Source organism: Perognathus longimembris, chromosome 16 (assembly GCF_023159225.1).
Source record: "Perognathus longimembris pacificus isolate PPM17 chromosome 16, ASM2315922v1, whole genome shotgun sequence".
In the NCBI taxonomy this organism is placed as follows: Eukaryota; Metazoa; Chordata; class Mammalia; order Rodentia; family Heteromyidae; genus Perognathus; species Perognathus longimembris.
This window is the reverse complement of record NC_063176.1, coordinates 30,765,535-30,781,148: the sequence shown is the minus strand read 5'-3', so window position 1 is coordinate 30,781,148 and position 15,614 is coordinate 30,765,535. Positions and strand designations below refer to the sequence as shown.

At 37.8% G+C, this 15,614-nt stretch overlaps 2 protein-coding genes across 2 annotated transcripts in view; one reads left to right on the top strand and one right to left on the bottom strand.

The window, feature by feature from the left end:
* The window catches only part of Corin (corin, serine peptidase), a 270,666-nt gene that overhangs the window by 237,504 nt on the left and 17,548 nt on the right, over positions 1-15,614 (bottom strand). The gene's annotated exons all lie outside the window — the stretch shown is intronic.
* Positions 1,554-2,230, top strand: LOC125364858 (transmembrane protein 251-like). Its single transcript, XM_048364612.1, has one exon. The coding sequence runs from the start codon at positions 1,578-1,580 to the stop codon at positions 1,971-1,973; it is 396 nt and encodes a 131-aa protein (XP_048220569.1). The 5' UTR covers positions 1,554-1,577; the 3' UTR covers positions 1,974-2,230.

The window sequence follows — 15,614 nt, the reverse complement described above, 5'->3', positions numbered from 1 at the left end:
TATCGAAGCCAAGGAGTGAGTTCGTTCAGTCACAAGTCATACTATTACATAAACTTGTATAAATGAAAAGAAAAACATCTGTCTCTTAAAAGAAAAAATTTGGTAGTAGATAAACTGAGCAATATTCCAGCATTGATTTCTTTTGAATATATAATATATGTACATACTTATATATGTACATATACATATATATGTATACACACACACACACACACACACACCTGTTTGGTAGCATTCCAAAGGATTATGAATTATCTTGGCAAGAGCTCACCCAAGCCAGAGGTGTATGCAAAGATTCGATTGTCTGTGGTGATAGAAACACCTGTGATTAAGTGTAGACAGGGCATTAACTTGGCTTTGTTATTATTTGTCTCTGTAGTTCCAACTCAAATCTGGATCAGTCTGGATAATATGAGTTTTCACCCATTAAGAACTCAACAGGCTAGCTACTGAGGACTAGGTATTTAGTAACAAGTTTAACCATGAGCAAGAGTCTGTCCTGATTGCCAGCTAAACACTAGGAGTACCTAGGAGATCCTGTTGCTGCTCAAGCCAACTTTCCCTCCCACTCACAGGCAAAGGATGAAAGAGCATCATAGTCGTGCTTCAGATATGTTCTCTTTGTTGAATTCTATTTCCATTGTCTTTAAGTAGTTGTGCAAAGTTGTTGTCATTAAATGATCTCAGTTCAGTCTCTTTCAAGAAATGATGCTTGGGAATTATTAATCACAAGTAGCTAGCTTAAGGCAATGACACTTTCCATACAAGTCTGAGATAATACTAAAAATGCTTTGATTACAAGTTACTCTCCAGCCTTCCCTTAATGAAAGCCACATAGTGACTTTTTATTTGACTCAGACTCTGCATTTTCCTCCTCTGACAGTTTCAGAACCTGAATTATAACATCTGTGAGACCATCTCCTAACTTTTTGAGTCTTGAACATTTTTTAAGTTTCACTGCATGTTTCCAGTACCTAGCAGTTAGCAGCATCTCTTCTCAACCCCCTGCTCTCTCCTGACCTCCAAACTAGTTCTCTCCTGGTTTCTGTGTGTGTTCATAGAAACTCTACAGTTTTCCTCACCAATTCACACCACACATTGCCAGAGTTCTTTTTCTATAATAAATACCTAATCTTTTAAAGTGACCTTTGAGTCACAGCTTTATCATAATCTAACAGTGTACTCCTGTAATATTAGAATGGCCTGAGTAGTCAGTGATCATTTTCAAGCAAAATGCAAAGACAACTTTGATGTTTCCTTCAGAGTTTCAAGACACATGTGATCCTCTATTTCTGTTTTATTACCATTAGAACAAATTCTTTCTTGCTAACACATTATAAAAGTATTCACTATATCATGATGTCATCTTCCATAATTTTTAGACTTCTCTATAAGAGAAATTATTTGAAAGAATTTGTAATGTTGGCTTCAGAAGAACTTTGTCTCATAGGTTTGTGTCTTTTGAGGGATCTGTTGTTTGCGTGTTTGTTTGTTCGTAGTAAGGAAGACAGAACTTGGGCATCCGGAACGGGCAAGCGGACGGGCCACTCGGGACAGGAAGGCACAGAGCATGGAGAATGATGAACTTCCGTCAGCAGATGGGATGGATTGGAGTGGGACTCTATCTGTTAGCAAGTGCAGCAGCATTTTACTATGCTTTTGAAATCAATGAGACTTACAACAGACTGGCTTTAGAACACATTCAACAGCACCCGGAGGAGCCCCGGGAAGGAACTACATGGACACACTCCTTGAAAGCTCGGTTACTTTCTCTGCCTTTTTGGTTGTGGACAGTTATTTTTCTCATACCTTACTTACAGATGTTTTTGTTTCTTTATTCTTGTACAAGAGCTGACCCCAAAACTGTGGGCTACTGTATCATCCCCATATGCTTGGCAGTTATTTGCAATCGCCACCAGGCATTTGTCAAGGCTTCTAATCAGATCAACAGACTCCACCTGATTGACACATGAAATCTGTGTCCATTTTTCCTTATGATTACAAAACTGCCAGTGCTTTATGGAGTCTGATCACAAGACTACAGTTTCTCCACAGATCTCAGGAAGTTGTGGTAGGGTAGAGGCTTTTTAAATGTGACATGGGAACTATATCTGAATAATGACTTTTTAGGTAAAGCCTGACAGAACATACAAAATCATGTCGGTGACTTCAGATTTTGGAAGTAAAATTGTGTCTTTGTTGTTTGCAGTCCTTAGAAACTTGAATAAGTATGTGAACTCGTGTTTCTATTCTACTGTGCAACATAGTGGTGATAAGAAATTTTTCCTTTGGGGGAAAAATGAATATGAACATTCCCATTGTGTTGTGTTAAAAGGTCCAACCACGGTCATAAAATTTATACAATTACTTGGTTTGCTTTTAAAATTCTTCATATACTAGAACATTCATTTACCTTATAGCTAAGCCAAGTGTTTACGCTTGCTTGATTTCAGCTTGTGAGGAGCTAGTATAAAGTACTGAGGTGTTTTTTCTTTCTTTCAATACTTGGGTTTAAACCCAAGGCCTTTCACAGGCCAAGAACACTTGTATAGCAGACCTACAAACACCCCAGCCACAATAGTTGTCTTGATAAGCAGAATTTGCTCTGAATAATGGCTGCCTAAGTCATTACTAATGCTACTGGTTTTAAAGAATTTTTAGGGAGAGACTAAATTATTTAAAGAATCTAGAAGTAACTTGTATATAAATCATGGGAAACATTATGGTCAAAGGAAAATATCTCAGGTAATTTAGTCCAGTACTTATCAGAAGAGCGTGGTACCTTTCCAAAGCTACCATTTTGTCATCTTGATTTTTCCTTCTGGCCTAAGGTTGGGTATTTCCACGAGGATGTGATCCTTGTACCTCCTTTGCATTTCTGTCTGATACCGATACCAATAGGAAAATACTAAATTCTTTTCTGGGTAAGATAAAATTATCTTTTTTTTTTTAACTGATACTGAAGGCGTGAGCCAGGCTTTTCAAGTTTTTGCTCAGATTTTACTACAGCTGACACTCTACCACTTAAGCCATACTTCATCCATTTTCTGCTTTTTGGTGGTTAATTGGAGATACGTTTCTTGGCTTAGTCTTCCCAGAATGATTCTTGATTCTCAGATCTCAGCATCCTGAGTAGCAAGGATTATAGGCATGAGCCACCAGTGCCTGGCTATTCAGTTATGTTAACACACAGAAACATTTTACTGTTTTACTAATGACATTGTTTTATCGTGACAGCATTGTTTATCATAATTTTATAGGCTTTGTCTTAAGAAAGCCAATAGATAAGTATGTGCGATCATTTTATAAAATCTGCAACATTTAAAATCCCTACTTCTGGACCATGATGGGGAGTCATCATGCATTAGTATTTTTGGCCTATGTCAATATAACTAGGTATTAAACTGGCTGTACATTAGAACTACCAAGGAAATAAAATCAGTTGCTAATGTCCACCCACCAGAACCTGCTTGACTCATCAGTCCAATGGCCAGAGATCCTTTAAAAAATGCGATTGTCAAAAATCCTCCTGAACTTTCCTTCTCAGAATAAAAGTGAAGTTTTTTTTAACATGAAAAAAAAAGGAAGACAGAACTCAGCAAGTGCTAACCAGAGCCATGCCCAGTCCTATATTCATATCTTTTCTGATCCATTCCCTCTAGCCTGGCTTAAGCTATCAGCCAATGTAAGATATTTAGAGTTAAATTGTAATTGAGTTTTAAGAATAAATGACCCTAAAATAATATAACTTTCCTATTTTAATACTTTGGCTGTATTCTACTGTCCAGTTATAGATACACAGCTTCTGTTAGCTTTTACAGGATGTGAGATGAGAAAATGTAGAGGGACAATGAGGTTTGGGACATTCACAGGAGCATGATTGACATAATGATTCAAAGACCCTAAAGCAGACATACAGGGAAATGAAATACAAAGAGAGTTGAGACATTGGAAAAAGAGTACAAGGACAGCAGGTTTCCAAAGATTCAGAGGATGACTGTTGTGAAAGCAGTTGGATCAGCAAGTGAGGAATTAAGCAGAGCAGAATTAAGAACGTGGAAGACTGGGATAAGGAGGCTTGCCATTGGAACTAATTTCATTTAAGAAAATATACAAGGTAGGAAGATCATATCATTATATGTTATAAAAGCCAACAGAACAGCATTAAAAATAAATGTAGCTCTTAAAACACAAGAAGCAAGTTTTCAACCACAAGATGAGCTTTAAGACATGTGCAAGGCTAATTGGAAGCCATGGAGTGCTGTGTCTGACTTTATAGTAGCAAGGATGAGATCTTGGGTGTGTTACAGTGTGAGTCCACTGAAAGAATGCTCAGGGACAGGTCTAGTGGTATATCTGACCTGGCATTATTCTCCTGATAGTAAAGCCTGAAGTGCATTGAGTTCTGAGAGAAACCCCCAGGGGTGCCTGGGAGGTAACATCTGCATCAACAGTTCTACATGGCTGTCAGTACAAGCATACAGTCATACTATTGAGAAGAAAATGCTGAAATATTGAGATTCTACGTGTTTCTTCCTTCTCATCCTTAAAAAAGGCAACCAATTTCCTAGTTACTGGTAAAAATATTTGTACTAGCCATGAGTATGATATTTAGAGGTCAGGTACTTGTTGATAAATGGTTATATTTCACATCACTATATAGTATTCCTTTGTTCCCCTAATATTTCCTCCCTTATCTTTTCCTCTGTATATATGGAGATGCTCTTTGCTTCAGGATTCTGGAGCCATTGTGAGTTTGCCAAGAAAGATTGTCCCTAAAATACTCCTGTGACCACTTGAAGAAAGAAATTTCTTCTAGTATGTTAGGAGTCAAAATTAGTTCACAATCCTTTAGTTTTCTGGGTATATTTTTCAATTAATTTCCTCTAGCAGATCTTTTCAGGGATACATTTCTCTGATTTGGGCTGGCCCAAATATTCTCTCTTCAATATTTTATCTGATTCTCTAGCAATAAATTATATTCTTATCTTTTGAATGTGTATTGATTGGCACTTCAGCAACGGTGGTAATGGTGTATAAGTGTGACATTATACCATTGATTTCATTAAATATTGAAATGATTATGTTCCTAAATACAGTTATGGGCCAAATTAGTACATATAGTCAACACAGTCTGCAGATTTGGTATGTACAATCATTAGTAGACAGAGGTTATTCCAATTTATATGTGCGTGTGGAAAATTTAGTTAGAATTATTTTTACTTCAAAGTTTATGACAGCGTCATGCTAACACATCAAAACATCTTAAGCCAAATCGAAAGGATGGTATGATAGGCAAAATGGTGGCAGAATACATGACCATCATCCTCTACCACAGTACTGAAAACAATTTAAAAGAAAAGTCACACCAAATCAACTCTAGGTGAAGATTTGAAACAAATTTAACACATTGGTTCTTTGATTAGGAAGAACTGCAAACACATTGTACTCTATGGCCGCAGCAGAACAGGGAATAGCCTGCAAGGATAGTAGGTCATTCCTACTGTTATGGTCCAAGAAGGACACAGAGTGTCCTTGAAAATGTGGGGATAACACACTGCCATATAACTAGTATACTCAAAGCTTGGGGTGGGAGAAAAGGAGGGACTCAGAAACTAAGACTCCACTTACTGCTGCCCACTCAGACTGGAGCATTTTCCTGCACATCCATGGTTTCAAAATATGCCTTGAATTGTCTCAGCAACAGAGCAGTGTTTCTCCCACCTATCTATACCCTGATGTCACCAAATATAAACATGGCAACCATTAGTCCTGTACTTAAAACAAAAATTTATTTTTCTACTGTTCTTAATCAACTGTGAAAGTGTCCCTTCCATGAACTAAAAGTAGATTTACTGAATTAAGAGATCAATAACTTAGGTAATTTTCTAACCAACCATCTGTCAATTCTCCATAATGTTACGTTCCACTCCATCAATAAGCAGAAGGCTTTCCAAATCATCCATCAGTGAATTATGCCAGACACAAATGCCTTTTGTTGTGAAGTTTGTTTTTGAATGTCCTCCGAGGCATTAAGAATGAGCATCTGGTTTTCAGTCTTTTTCTTCTGGTATTTAATTGAAGCCTATGAAGTTCTTTAAATAACTCATGCCCTCTCAGAAAATGAAATTAATCAATTCACACAACAGCACATGGTTCTCAAAGCCAACCCGACCCACAGTTTTTCTTTCAAAAATTAATACAATAACGTTAACCAGGTTGTTCTCTCACAAGTTTCTTCATCACACATCCCAGAATGGATATTCTACAAAATGCCAGCATAATATTTTCTCCTGTCAAAGAGACTAGATAATAATGATCAGATACCCAGACAGCATGTCATACTCATGTTTCTGGTTTGAGGGTCACATTGTTCTGAAACATTGGAAGGTTTCAGAGGCAACTTGGGCAATATTGTCTCCAACCACTAGAAGTCCAGACAACCTTATACAGTCATCCCCTCCTTGTAACCGTATCTGCGTATAAGGCACTAAAACAATGCATGCCTTGCTCCAACCACAACTATTCCAAAACTAAAAGAAAATTGTTTTTGAAAAAGTGATTTTTTAAAAAGTTTCTTACAGGGGTCAGAAAATTCTCAGGGTCCCGATTCCCCTCTTAACAAAAGGCCTGGTGTTGATGCCATTCAGTTCCTGGGAGGAAAGTTATCATCTTCATTGAGATGTCATCAGAGCAACACAGGACTCGTGCAACCTCAGACTAAACCCTTTTTTCTTCAAAGCAAGGTGGGAGCATCATGTTTCTGTAATAGTTGCACAAGATGACATTGGAAAGAAACAACCGTCTCTTTCTTATTTCGACAAGGAAGATAGACAGAATCCTGCCTCCTCTTTTAGAATGACTTTGCCCTTAATCCCAATTGTGTCAATGTATCATTTTATGAAGGACTCAAACCTTAAATAATAAAATGTTTCCCTATCAGGCAGATGCAATATCAGAGCTCTTTCTACATATATTAGGGACTCCTAAAGGTCATTATTCTCAATGTGTATTTTTGAATATATACACTAATGGCAAAAGGAGTTTTTTTTTTTTTTTTGCCAGTCCTGGGCCTTGGACTCAGGGCCTGAGCACTGTCCCTGGCTTCTTCCCGCTCAAGGCTAGCACTCTGCCACTTGAGCCACAGCGCCGCTTCTGGCCGTTTTCTGTATATGTGGTGCTGGGGAATCGAACCTAGGGCCTCGTGTATCCGAGGAAGGCACTCTTGCCGCTAGGCTATATCCCCAGCCCCAAAAGGAGTTTTTTTTTAAAAAAGTGTTGAGTTACCCATTCCTTAGGAAATTAAATAACTGACCTTTATTTGTTAAAAAAAAAGTTTAAAAACTTTTCACATCCTGATGATAAGCTACATACCTGAGAAAATTATGACAAAGTCCAAATGAGCCTGTTATATTAAAAAAAAAGTCAAACCCATTTTTTTTTTACATAGCCAAAGCAGGTTTGTACAAATCTTGAGACCTAAGTGACTCAAAGATCCTATAACAAGGGGCATGTTATAATGTTTTAAAATTGAAAGAGATTTGAAAGTGAGTAGAGATCTAAAATACTGACTTTCTACAGATGAAAATAATTAAGGGGAGCATACAAGACAAAATGGATTTTATGCTCCATGACAATTCATTTCAGGCCTTTCGATGCAAAGTAAAACATAAACAGATGTTCAGAACAGTTAACCTGCTGAAAGGAATTCTGCTGTTCAAAAGCCCCACTGGATGTTATGTATTAGATGAAGCAAATATTTCTATCTGAAATACCTAGAGCAAAAGGATGAATTCCAAGCCTCACAACTCATCATGTGCTCATAATGTTGCATGGATATTCTAGTTGAGAAACAAAACTTCTGTGTTGAACTTCCCGTGACGAAATACAGCAATGCTGCATGTGAACATCTCACTAGCTTGGTTTTTTCCACAAATGCTAATTTTGCTCCTATGCTGTGCACAGCTGGACTACCTCGTATAATGATGAGAAAGATGTGGCCTTCACCATCAGGAAGTCAAAAACCTGCCTCCAAGATGATATACAGCAATACTGAACCTGGAATGAGGACAGTGAGGTAGACTATAATGCAGGCATATAAAAATGACTACAAGAAATCAACCATAGGCACAGAGTGCACTTTTGTACCAGGATAAAAAGGTATTTCTTTGAGCATTCATTCCAAATCATCTTGTAGCATGCATGCATGTGGTGGCTTGAGGAAGAGGGACTTTAAGGGAAGTAATCATTTCATTGACATTTTGATAAGGACAAATTTTCACTGTCAGGATTCTCTTAATACCTTTCAGGACATTTAGCATGCCTGGTTAATAATAGTAGTAAATGGCAGTGTGAACCCATATAAACACATAGTGCCAACATTATTGACCAACGAACAGACCCGGTATTACAGTGCCCTAGTTGAGATCACATCATCAACCAAGCATATATAAGTCATCTCTACTCTCTGGATCCAAGACACGGTCCTAAGCAAGCCCACTCTGTACTAAGAATTAAGAATTATCTTTTCTCTACAGAAATTGGCAGATTGCTTTTTTTCAAGCAAGCATTGTATCTTTTCATTGTAACCATCACTTATACCTGCCACATCAAACAAAACAGAATTTCAGTGTCAACATCTTTTTTTGTTTGTTTGTTTTGCCAGTGCTGGGGCTTCAACTCAGCCCCTGAGCACTGTCCCTGGCTTCTTTTTGGTCAAGGCTAGCACTCTACCACTTGAGCTGTAGGGCCACTACTGGCTTTTTCTATATATGTAGTGCTGAGGAATCGAACCCAGGGCTTCATGTATACGAGGCAAGCAATCTATCACTAGGCCATATTCCCAGCCTAGTCAACATCCATTTTTAAAAAGTGATATATTATTAAGTCCTTCAAGATATAACAATAACCCAGGTAGTCGCTCATGTCTATAGTCCTAGCTACTAAGAAGGCTGAGATCTGAGGGTCATGGTTCAAACCCAGCAGGAAAGTCACTGAAACTCTTATCCCCATTAAGCACCAAAAGCCAGAAGTGGAGCTGTGGCTCAAAAGACAGGGTGCTGTCTTTAAGCACAAATGCTCAGGCCCTGAGTTCAAATACCAGTACCAGCACACACACACACACACACACACACACACACACACACACTAACAACATCTACATTAACCAGAAATCTTCAGAAAGAGTAAACAGTGGTGTTTGGGAAGAAAAATATACAGAGTGATTATGCCTTGGGCAGATAAAGCATAAGGCCTTAGGCCTTCATGGACCCATACTGAGCATGGTCCATGTGGAACTTTATACTTAGACAATACGTTTCTTGAGAATGTTGGAAAAGTGTGTTAGCTGAGGCTGCGTTAGTGTCCAAAACTTTCTTAGGTGTTTGAAATGAGCAGAAAAAGGTGTGCTGCCTAGAAAACACAAAGCAGCTGAGATCCTTTGACTCTTGTAGAATGATGTATGAGATTCTGGCAGTCTTTGGATAGAAGTAAAGTGAGTCTGATCCAAGTTCTACTTCATGGTTTTACATTATATTCAGGGCCAAAAATCAGTGTATCTGTGGCTCAGCCTTGAGCAAAAATGGTAATCCAGATCATGAGGCCCTGATTTCAAGCACACACACACACAGACACACACACACACACACACACACACACACACACACACACACTATGGCCAGAAATCAGGGTTTGCTCACAAATTCTAGACATGCTCCCTTTTAGGTAAGGTCACTCTGAATATGGTAATCAAATGATCACTGATACAAAATTTAAATTTTTAGAGACTTAATTCATGGGAAGGATAATGGGTGATACAATATATTTCAATAATCTATAGGCAGACTTAGGATCCACTGATTTTATATTTTTCCCTGTGAAAGACCTCACTGAGAATGTCTGAAAGAGAAGGTTAGAAAAAATAAAATAATATCCAAAAAGCAAAGGAAAACAGAAAACCTAGCAAAGAACACAGGGCCACCGTAAAATAGAGATGCAAAGGCCCAAACTAAGAAGTAGGTTGAGCTCTTGCAAACTCAGAAAAGTCCCCAGTAAGACCTTGACAAAAGGAAGGGGACCAACAGGGGCAAAACCAGCCAAGAATCCATCTCCAAAATCAGCAAGTCAGATTTCAGTATCAGGAAAGAAATGTTCCCATTTTTAAAAAGAAAATAAATGAACAGAACTCAGAAACAAAGAGGGATATGGAAACTTGAAAGGAATCAGACTCAACCTAGACAGCGGAAAAGACAATGGAAGAAGAGAGATTATCCCAATGACTTCATCTGGACAGTGGCCTTATAATATCCTACACCAGAAGCAAAAAGCAGAGGCATGTAGCATCCTTCCTTTGGACTCTTTATCACTTTACATTAGTCTCCTATCTCTAATATCTATTCCCTCCTGGTATCTGCCTTCTTTACTTGCCTGTAGGATATGGCAGAAACCAAGTAACCTAAGACAAATCTTCTTCATTTTAGTCAGTTCTAAGAAGTTTCCATAACTTAAAACCAATAAAGTCCAATCAAATACAGAAACCCTCCTGTTATAATGCTTATAATCATATAAGCAGTCTATAGTAGACCCAGAGCAGTGAAGCAGTCCCGTAGCCCAGACTTTGGGAAAATGTACAAAGTATAAAATTACAGCCTCAAGTACACAGCTACTAGCAAAGGTCAGTTCCCTTCTGATGTGTTTGTTCCCTTGTCCAGTGTAACCACTGATTCCTTCTTCAAGCGTCACTCCTGCAGGTTGACTATAAAGCTGCACTCGCAAGAAAGAGAAAAATCTCTAGGAGCAAAAGAAGGTGAAAGCTAGAGTAGAAATTGGGAACGTCCACGCTAAAATGGTCCTAGAAATTAGGGGTAAGAAGAAGCTGTTGTTATTGGAAAACAAAATAGGACTGATTAGCTTACATCCTGGGTAGTGAGCTGAGAAAAAGCCATAGTGAGGAAGTGGAATTGGGAGCCTTCAATAAGACTAGAACTTACAGATTACTACATTCTCTGTGAAAAAAGAGATTAGAAAAATTCCACTTAATCGCCCACAGAAAGGAGTAAATAAAAAAGAAAAGTTCTCTGACTCTCACCTATAATCCTAACTACTAAGGAGGTTGAGAGCAGAGGATCAAGATTCAAAGCCCCCTGACCAGAAAACTCTGTGAGACTCCTATCCCCAATTAACCACAGCTTGGGGACAGTGCCCAGGTCTTAGGACATCTACACACACACACACACACACACACACACACACACACGCACGCACGCACATGCATACGCGCACACACACCACATACCCCAAACAAAAAACCTACAGCACACAAGAAAATGATCTGTCAAACTGTGTTAAGAGGTAGAGAGGAAAAATGACTAAATTTAGTACTAAATGATAGTACTAAACATACTAAATGCTTATGATCAGTGTCAACAGGAATTTTGTATGATCAATGTCAACAGGAATTTTATAACATTTCTTAAAATGAAGTCAATGACAAAGAGAAAAGAGGCTTTAAGAGCTCAGATTGTAGCATCAGTCATATTTTAAATTCTATTTCAACATTGCTCCACAGTTACTTAGCATTGTAAATAACAACATGTTTTTCAAATACTGTTTGAAATCCAGGCATTGGTGGTTTGTTCTTGTAATCTGAGCTATTCAGGAGGCTGAAATCTGAAGATGGAGGTTTGAAGCCAGTCCCAACAGGGAATTATGGAGACCCCTATCTCCTATTAACCACCAAAAAGCAAAGAGTAGAACTGTGGATCAAGTGGTAGAGCTCCAGTATTGAGAAAAAAAAGTCTAAGGCACAGCTCGCAGGTCTAGAGATAAAGCTCCAGAACACATAAAAGAAGTTTTTTGAAATGGTATTTCACAAAGAATACATAAAACCTGTCAATTGCCTCAAGTTCATTTCCTGTGCTGAAATTGTTTGTACTTTGAGACAAAGACAAACACAAGTGAAAAATGTTTTAAGTATGTTAGATATTATAAATCCATCCAGTTTTCTTGTGAAGATACAAATACAGACTAATTTAATTTTTTATTTTAATGTTTAATACTTGCCTAACCTGATGTATCAACTTTTAAACTTTCCCAAGGAAACACAATTAAGAGTTAAGACTATGAATTAAATGTCTGTAAATAATCCTGTTTTTCATTAAATAAATTAGAAAAAATGGGCTTAAATATAAGATTACATTGCTTATTAACAGCATATACTGTTGTTCACTTTTAAAGAAGAATTTCCATAATTGTACATAAAGTTTGTTTTAGTGAAGCTGTACAAGGAAAAAAGTAAATCTCACAAAACTAGCAAACAAAAATTTTATTTTTATTCTCCTTTAAAAAATGTGGACCACCTACATAGTTACAGAAATGCTGGAAGAATAAGCCAATGAACTTTTTTTCTTGAACCATGTGAACTTCTTAACCAGATGCCCCATCCTTCTGCAATTTATTAGTGAATATTTCTTACAAACAAGGATATTTCCCTACATAGCCAACTATGGCCATCAAAATCAGAAAATTATACAGATACTTTACTACACCACCTGGTTCTCAGACCACATTGTGTTTCCAGTAGTCTCAATAATGTTCAACATAACAAACAGAATGCTCCAACTTAGAATCATGTGTTACACTTAGTTTTCCTATCTTTTGTTTTCTTTTATTTCCTGTTTCCTACAACTTGGACATTTGATAATTTGCTAGGTACTTATTCAAAAGAATACGCCTCAGTTGTGGTTTATGATTAAATTCTGGCATCGTCAGCAGAAATATCACATAAGTTCAATTAAAAAGCATTTTGTGTAATCTAATCGGTGGTTCATATCTGTAATCCAACCTACTCAGGAGCCTGAGGTCTGAGGATGGTGGTTCAAAGCCAGCCAGGGCAGAAAAGTCCGTGAGACTCATATCTCCAATTAGCTACCAGAAAACTAGAAGTGGGACTGTGGCTCAAGTGGTAGAGTGCACTAGTCCAAGCACAGGTTCAAGCCCCATGACCAAAAAAAAAAAAAGTATTTTATGGCAAGGAGCTTTGAAATTTTGTTAATATTACTTCACTCCAAACTTACCATTTTTTTTCTTTTATTAACTTAAAGTGTGAGGGCTCTTGGCTTTCTGATTCATTTAATGGCTTATATCTGTTAATATCATTATTTATTTCAGTGTTGAATTTGTCTTCCATTTGGCCAGGGGGGAGCCCATTCAAGCTGGCTTCTGTGTGTTTTGAAATGCCCCCCCCCCTTATTCTCTGTATATGTCTTTGCTCTCTGGAATATGTTTTAGACTCATCTTGTAAGGGTCTTATAATCAGCTCTTTCCCCAAGGAGCTGGATTCTTTTTATATGAAAATAATATTTATAAGGCAAGACTTGGCTGGACTCATGCCTATAATCCCAACTACACAGGAGCCCGAGATCTGAGGATCACTGTTCAAAGACAGCCCAAGCAGGCAAGTCTGTGAGATTATTATCACCAATTAAGCACCAAAAAGCTGGAAGCAGATGGGTGGCTTAAGTGATAGAGTGCCAGCCTTGAGTGACAAAGATACGGGACAGCATGCTGGCCCTCAGTTTAAGACCCAGTATTTTAAAAAAAAGAAAGATTTTAGTGTCACATGGGACTCATGGGAAGTGCTCATTGTTCTTGAAGCTTACTTAGAGTGTCACTCTTCCCAGTTTCTCACATACAGATAGTAGGAGTTATATTTGTATATACTAAATTACATACTTACACAGACATACTTGATTATCCTTTCTCTGCTTGGCATCAACATGCCTCTCTGGCCACTTATCTATGAAACACAGTCCTCATCCTCAGTCCCTATTTACATCTTCTAAATCACCTTTTCCTACCTACCAAACACATTCAAGAATGAGTTCTTCACCAAGAAGTGAGGAATAGGAAATCCAAAATTTTGAACCTATGGAAGGCACTCAATGCTATTATAAGAGGGACAAAAAACACTTCATTTTCTCCTCTTAGGAATAAACTGATCCATAGTATTCAGCAGTAATTCCATCTTTATGTGTCACTTTATTATCAATGGTATTGTTTCACAGTAAAAAAAAATATTTTTTTCTTACTCCATTCAAATTAGAAGAGCTCATAGACTTAGAAGAGGCAGCTGTCAAGTTCATGTGAAGAAAGCTAGAGGCCAATGATTCTAACAACCAGTTGATTTTTTTTTAAGCCATTGGGAGTCTTTGGGAAAGTTACATCAACCTTTCTTTTTATCAAAGATTTCTGTTGGTCCTTTTATTGGTAATCCATTTGAGTTTGCACCCTTGTGTTCTACTTTGCCTTTATTTGATTGATTGATTGATTTGATTTGATGATTGATTGAAGGCAAGGAATTTGAACTCAGGGCTTCCCACTTGCTAGGCAGAATTCTCTACTACTTGAGCCACACTCTCAGACTTGCCTTTATTTTTAGCACTGGATTCTTGTACATCTCTTTTAGGCTACATATGGAAATGAAGGAGGAAAGAGAGACATATGTATGGCTCCAGATATATTTTTGAAGATCCAGAGCATGAAGACATCACGCCCGCCTCACCACGAAGGACGAAAACTGTTTTCCTAGCTGTACTCTCGTCTCTCCTATAAACACACACATGGATTCCATGTCTTCGCCATCTTAGCCCAGCACATAGCATGCTCTCCAAATGTAAGCTGTGCACTTCCGGTGCGACAGCAAAACCAGCCCAAACTTCTGGTTCCTTCTGCTGAGTTTCATGGACACATTTGTTCTTACTGTATATCTTGGCACCCTCTATGATTTTCTTATTAAATGTCAAAAACATTTACTATTTCACCCTAAGAAGCACTGTAAGGCTTCTCGATAGCATATATAAGGTGTCAGCATCCTTACTCTTGCTCTTTGAAGCCATTAATTAAGCAAAATAGGAGGTCACACAAGTGCTACGACACTGAAGCAAGTGAAGTGATGAACTGGCGGCTGCTTTATTCAAGGTAGAGTCACTGGACAAAGAGGTGATTCTTGCCCTGAACAAGACAAAGTAGAACACCACCATCTTTTTACTATACTACTAGAAATAATACACAATTTAAATTTAAATTATATATACCTAAATATATATTAACTTATACATACTTTAATAATATACATATACAGCTGTGTGAGTATGTACATTATATTACAAATTATATACACAATGTAAATAATATGCAATTTAAATTATATTTCTTCTAAAACTAATATACAATTCAAATCAAATTGTTCCTTTCTGGAAAGTGGGGGGGGGGCAGTGCTGTCCAAGTTCTCAGACATATGAGGCAAAGGCAATCACTTACTACTTAAGTGACACCCTTTCCCCAGACTTTCTGGAATTTTCTATGTAATATTTCTTGGCCACAGTTGTCCATGGGTAAGTGAAAAGCATGGAAAGTGACATCATGGATAAGATAGAACAAGTATCATGCCTGTTTCTGGACCTGACTCTGTTAAGTGAGTAAAGGCCAATTTGGACAGTATCTTTTTAATGTTTTTCCATTGACGTAAACAGTAACTTCTCAGGATAGAGGCCATTTCTCACCTGTTGGGAAAGCTAGGGAATCCCTCTCACCAAGACTCCTTAGGAATGGCCTAT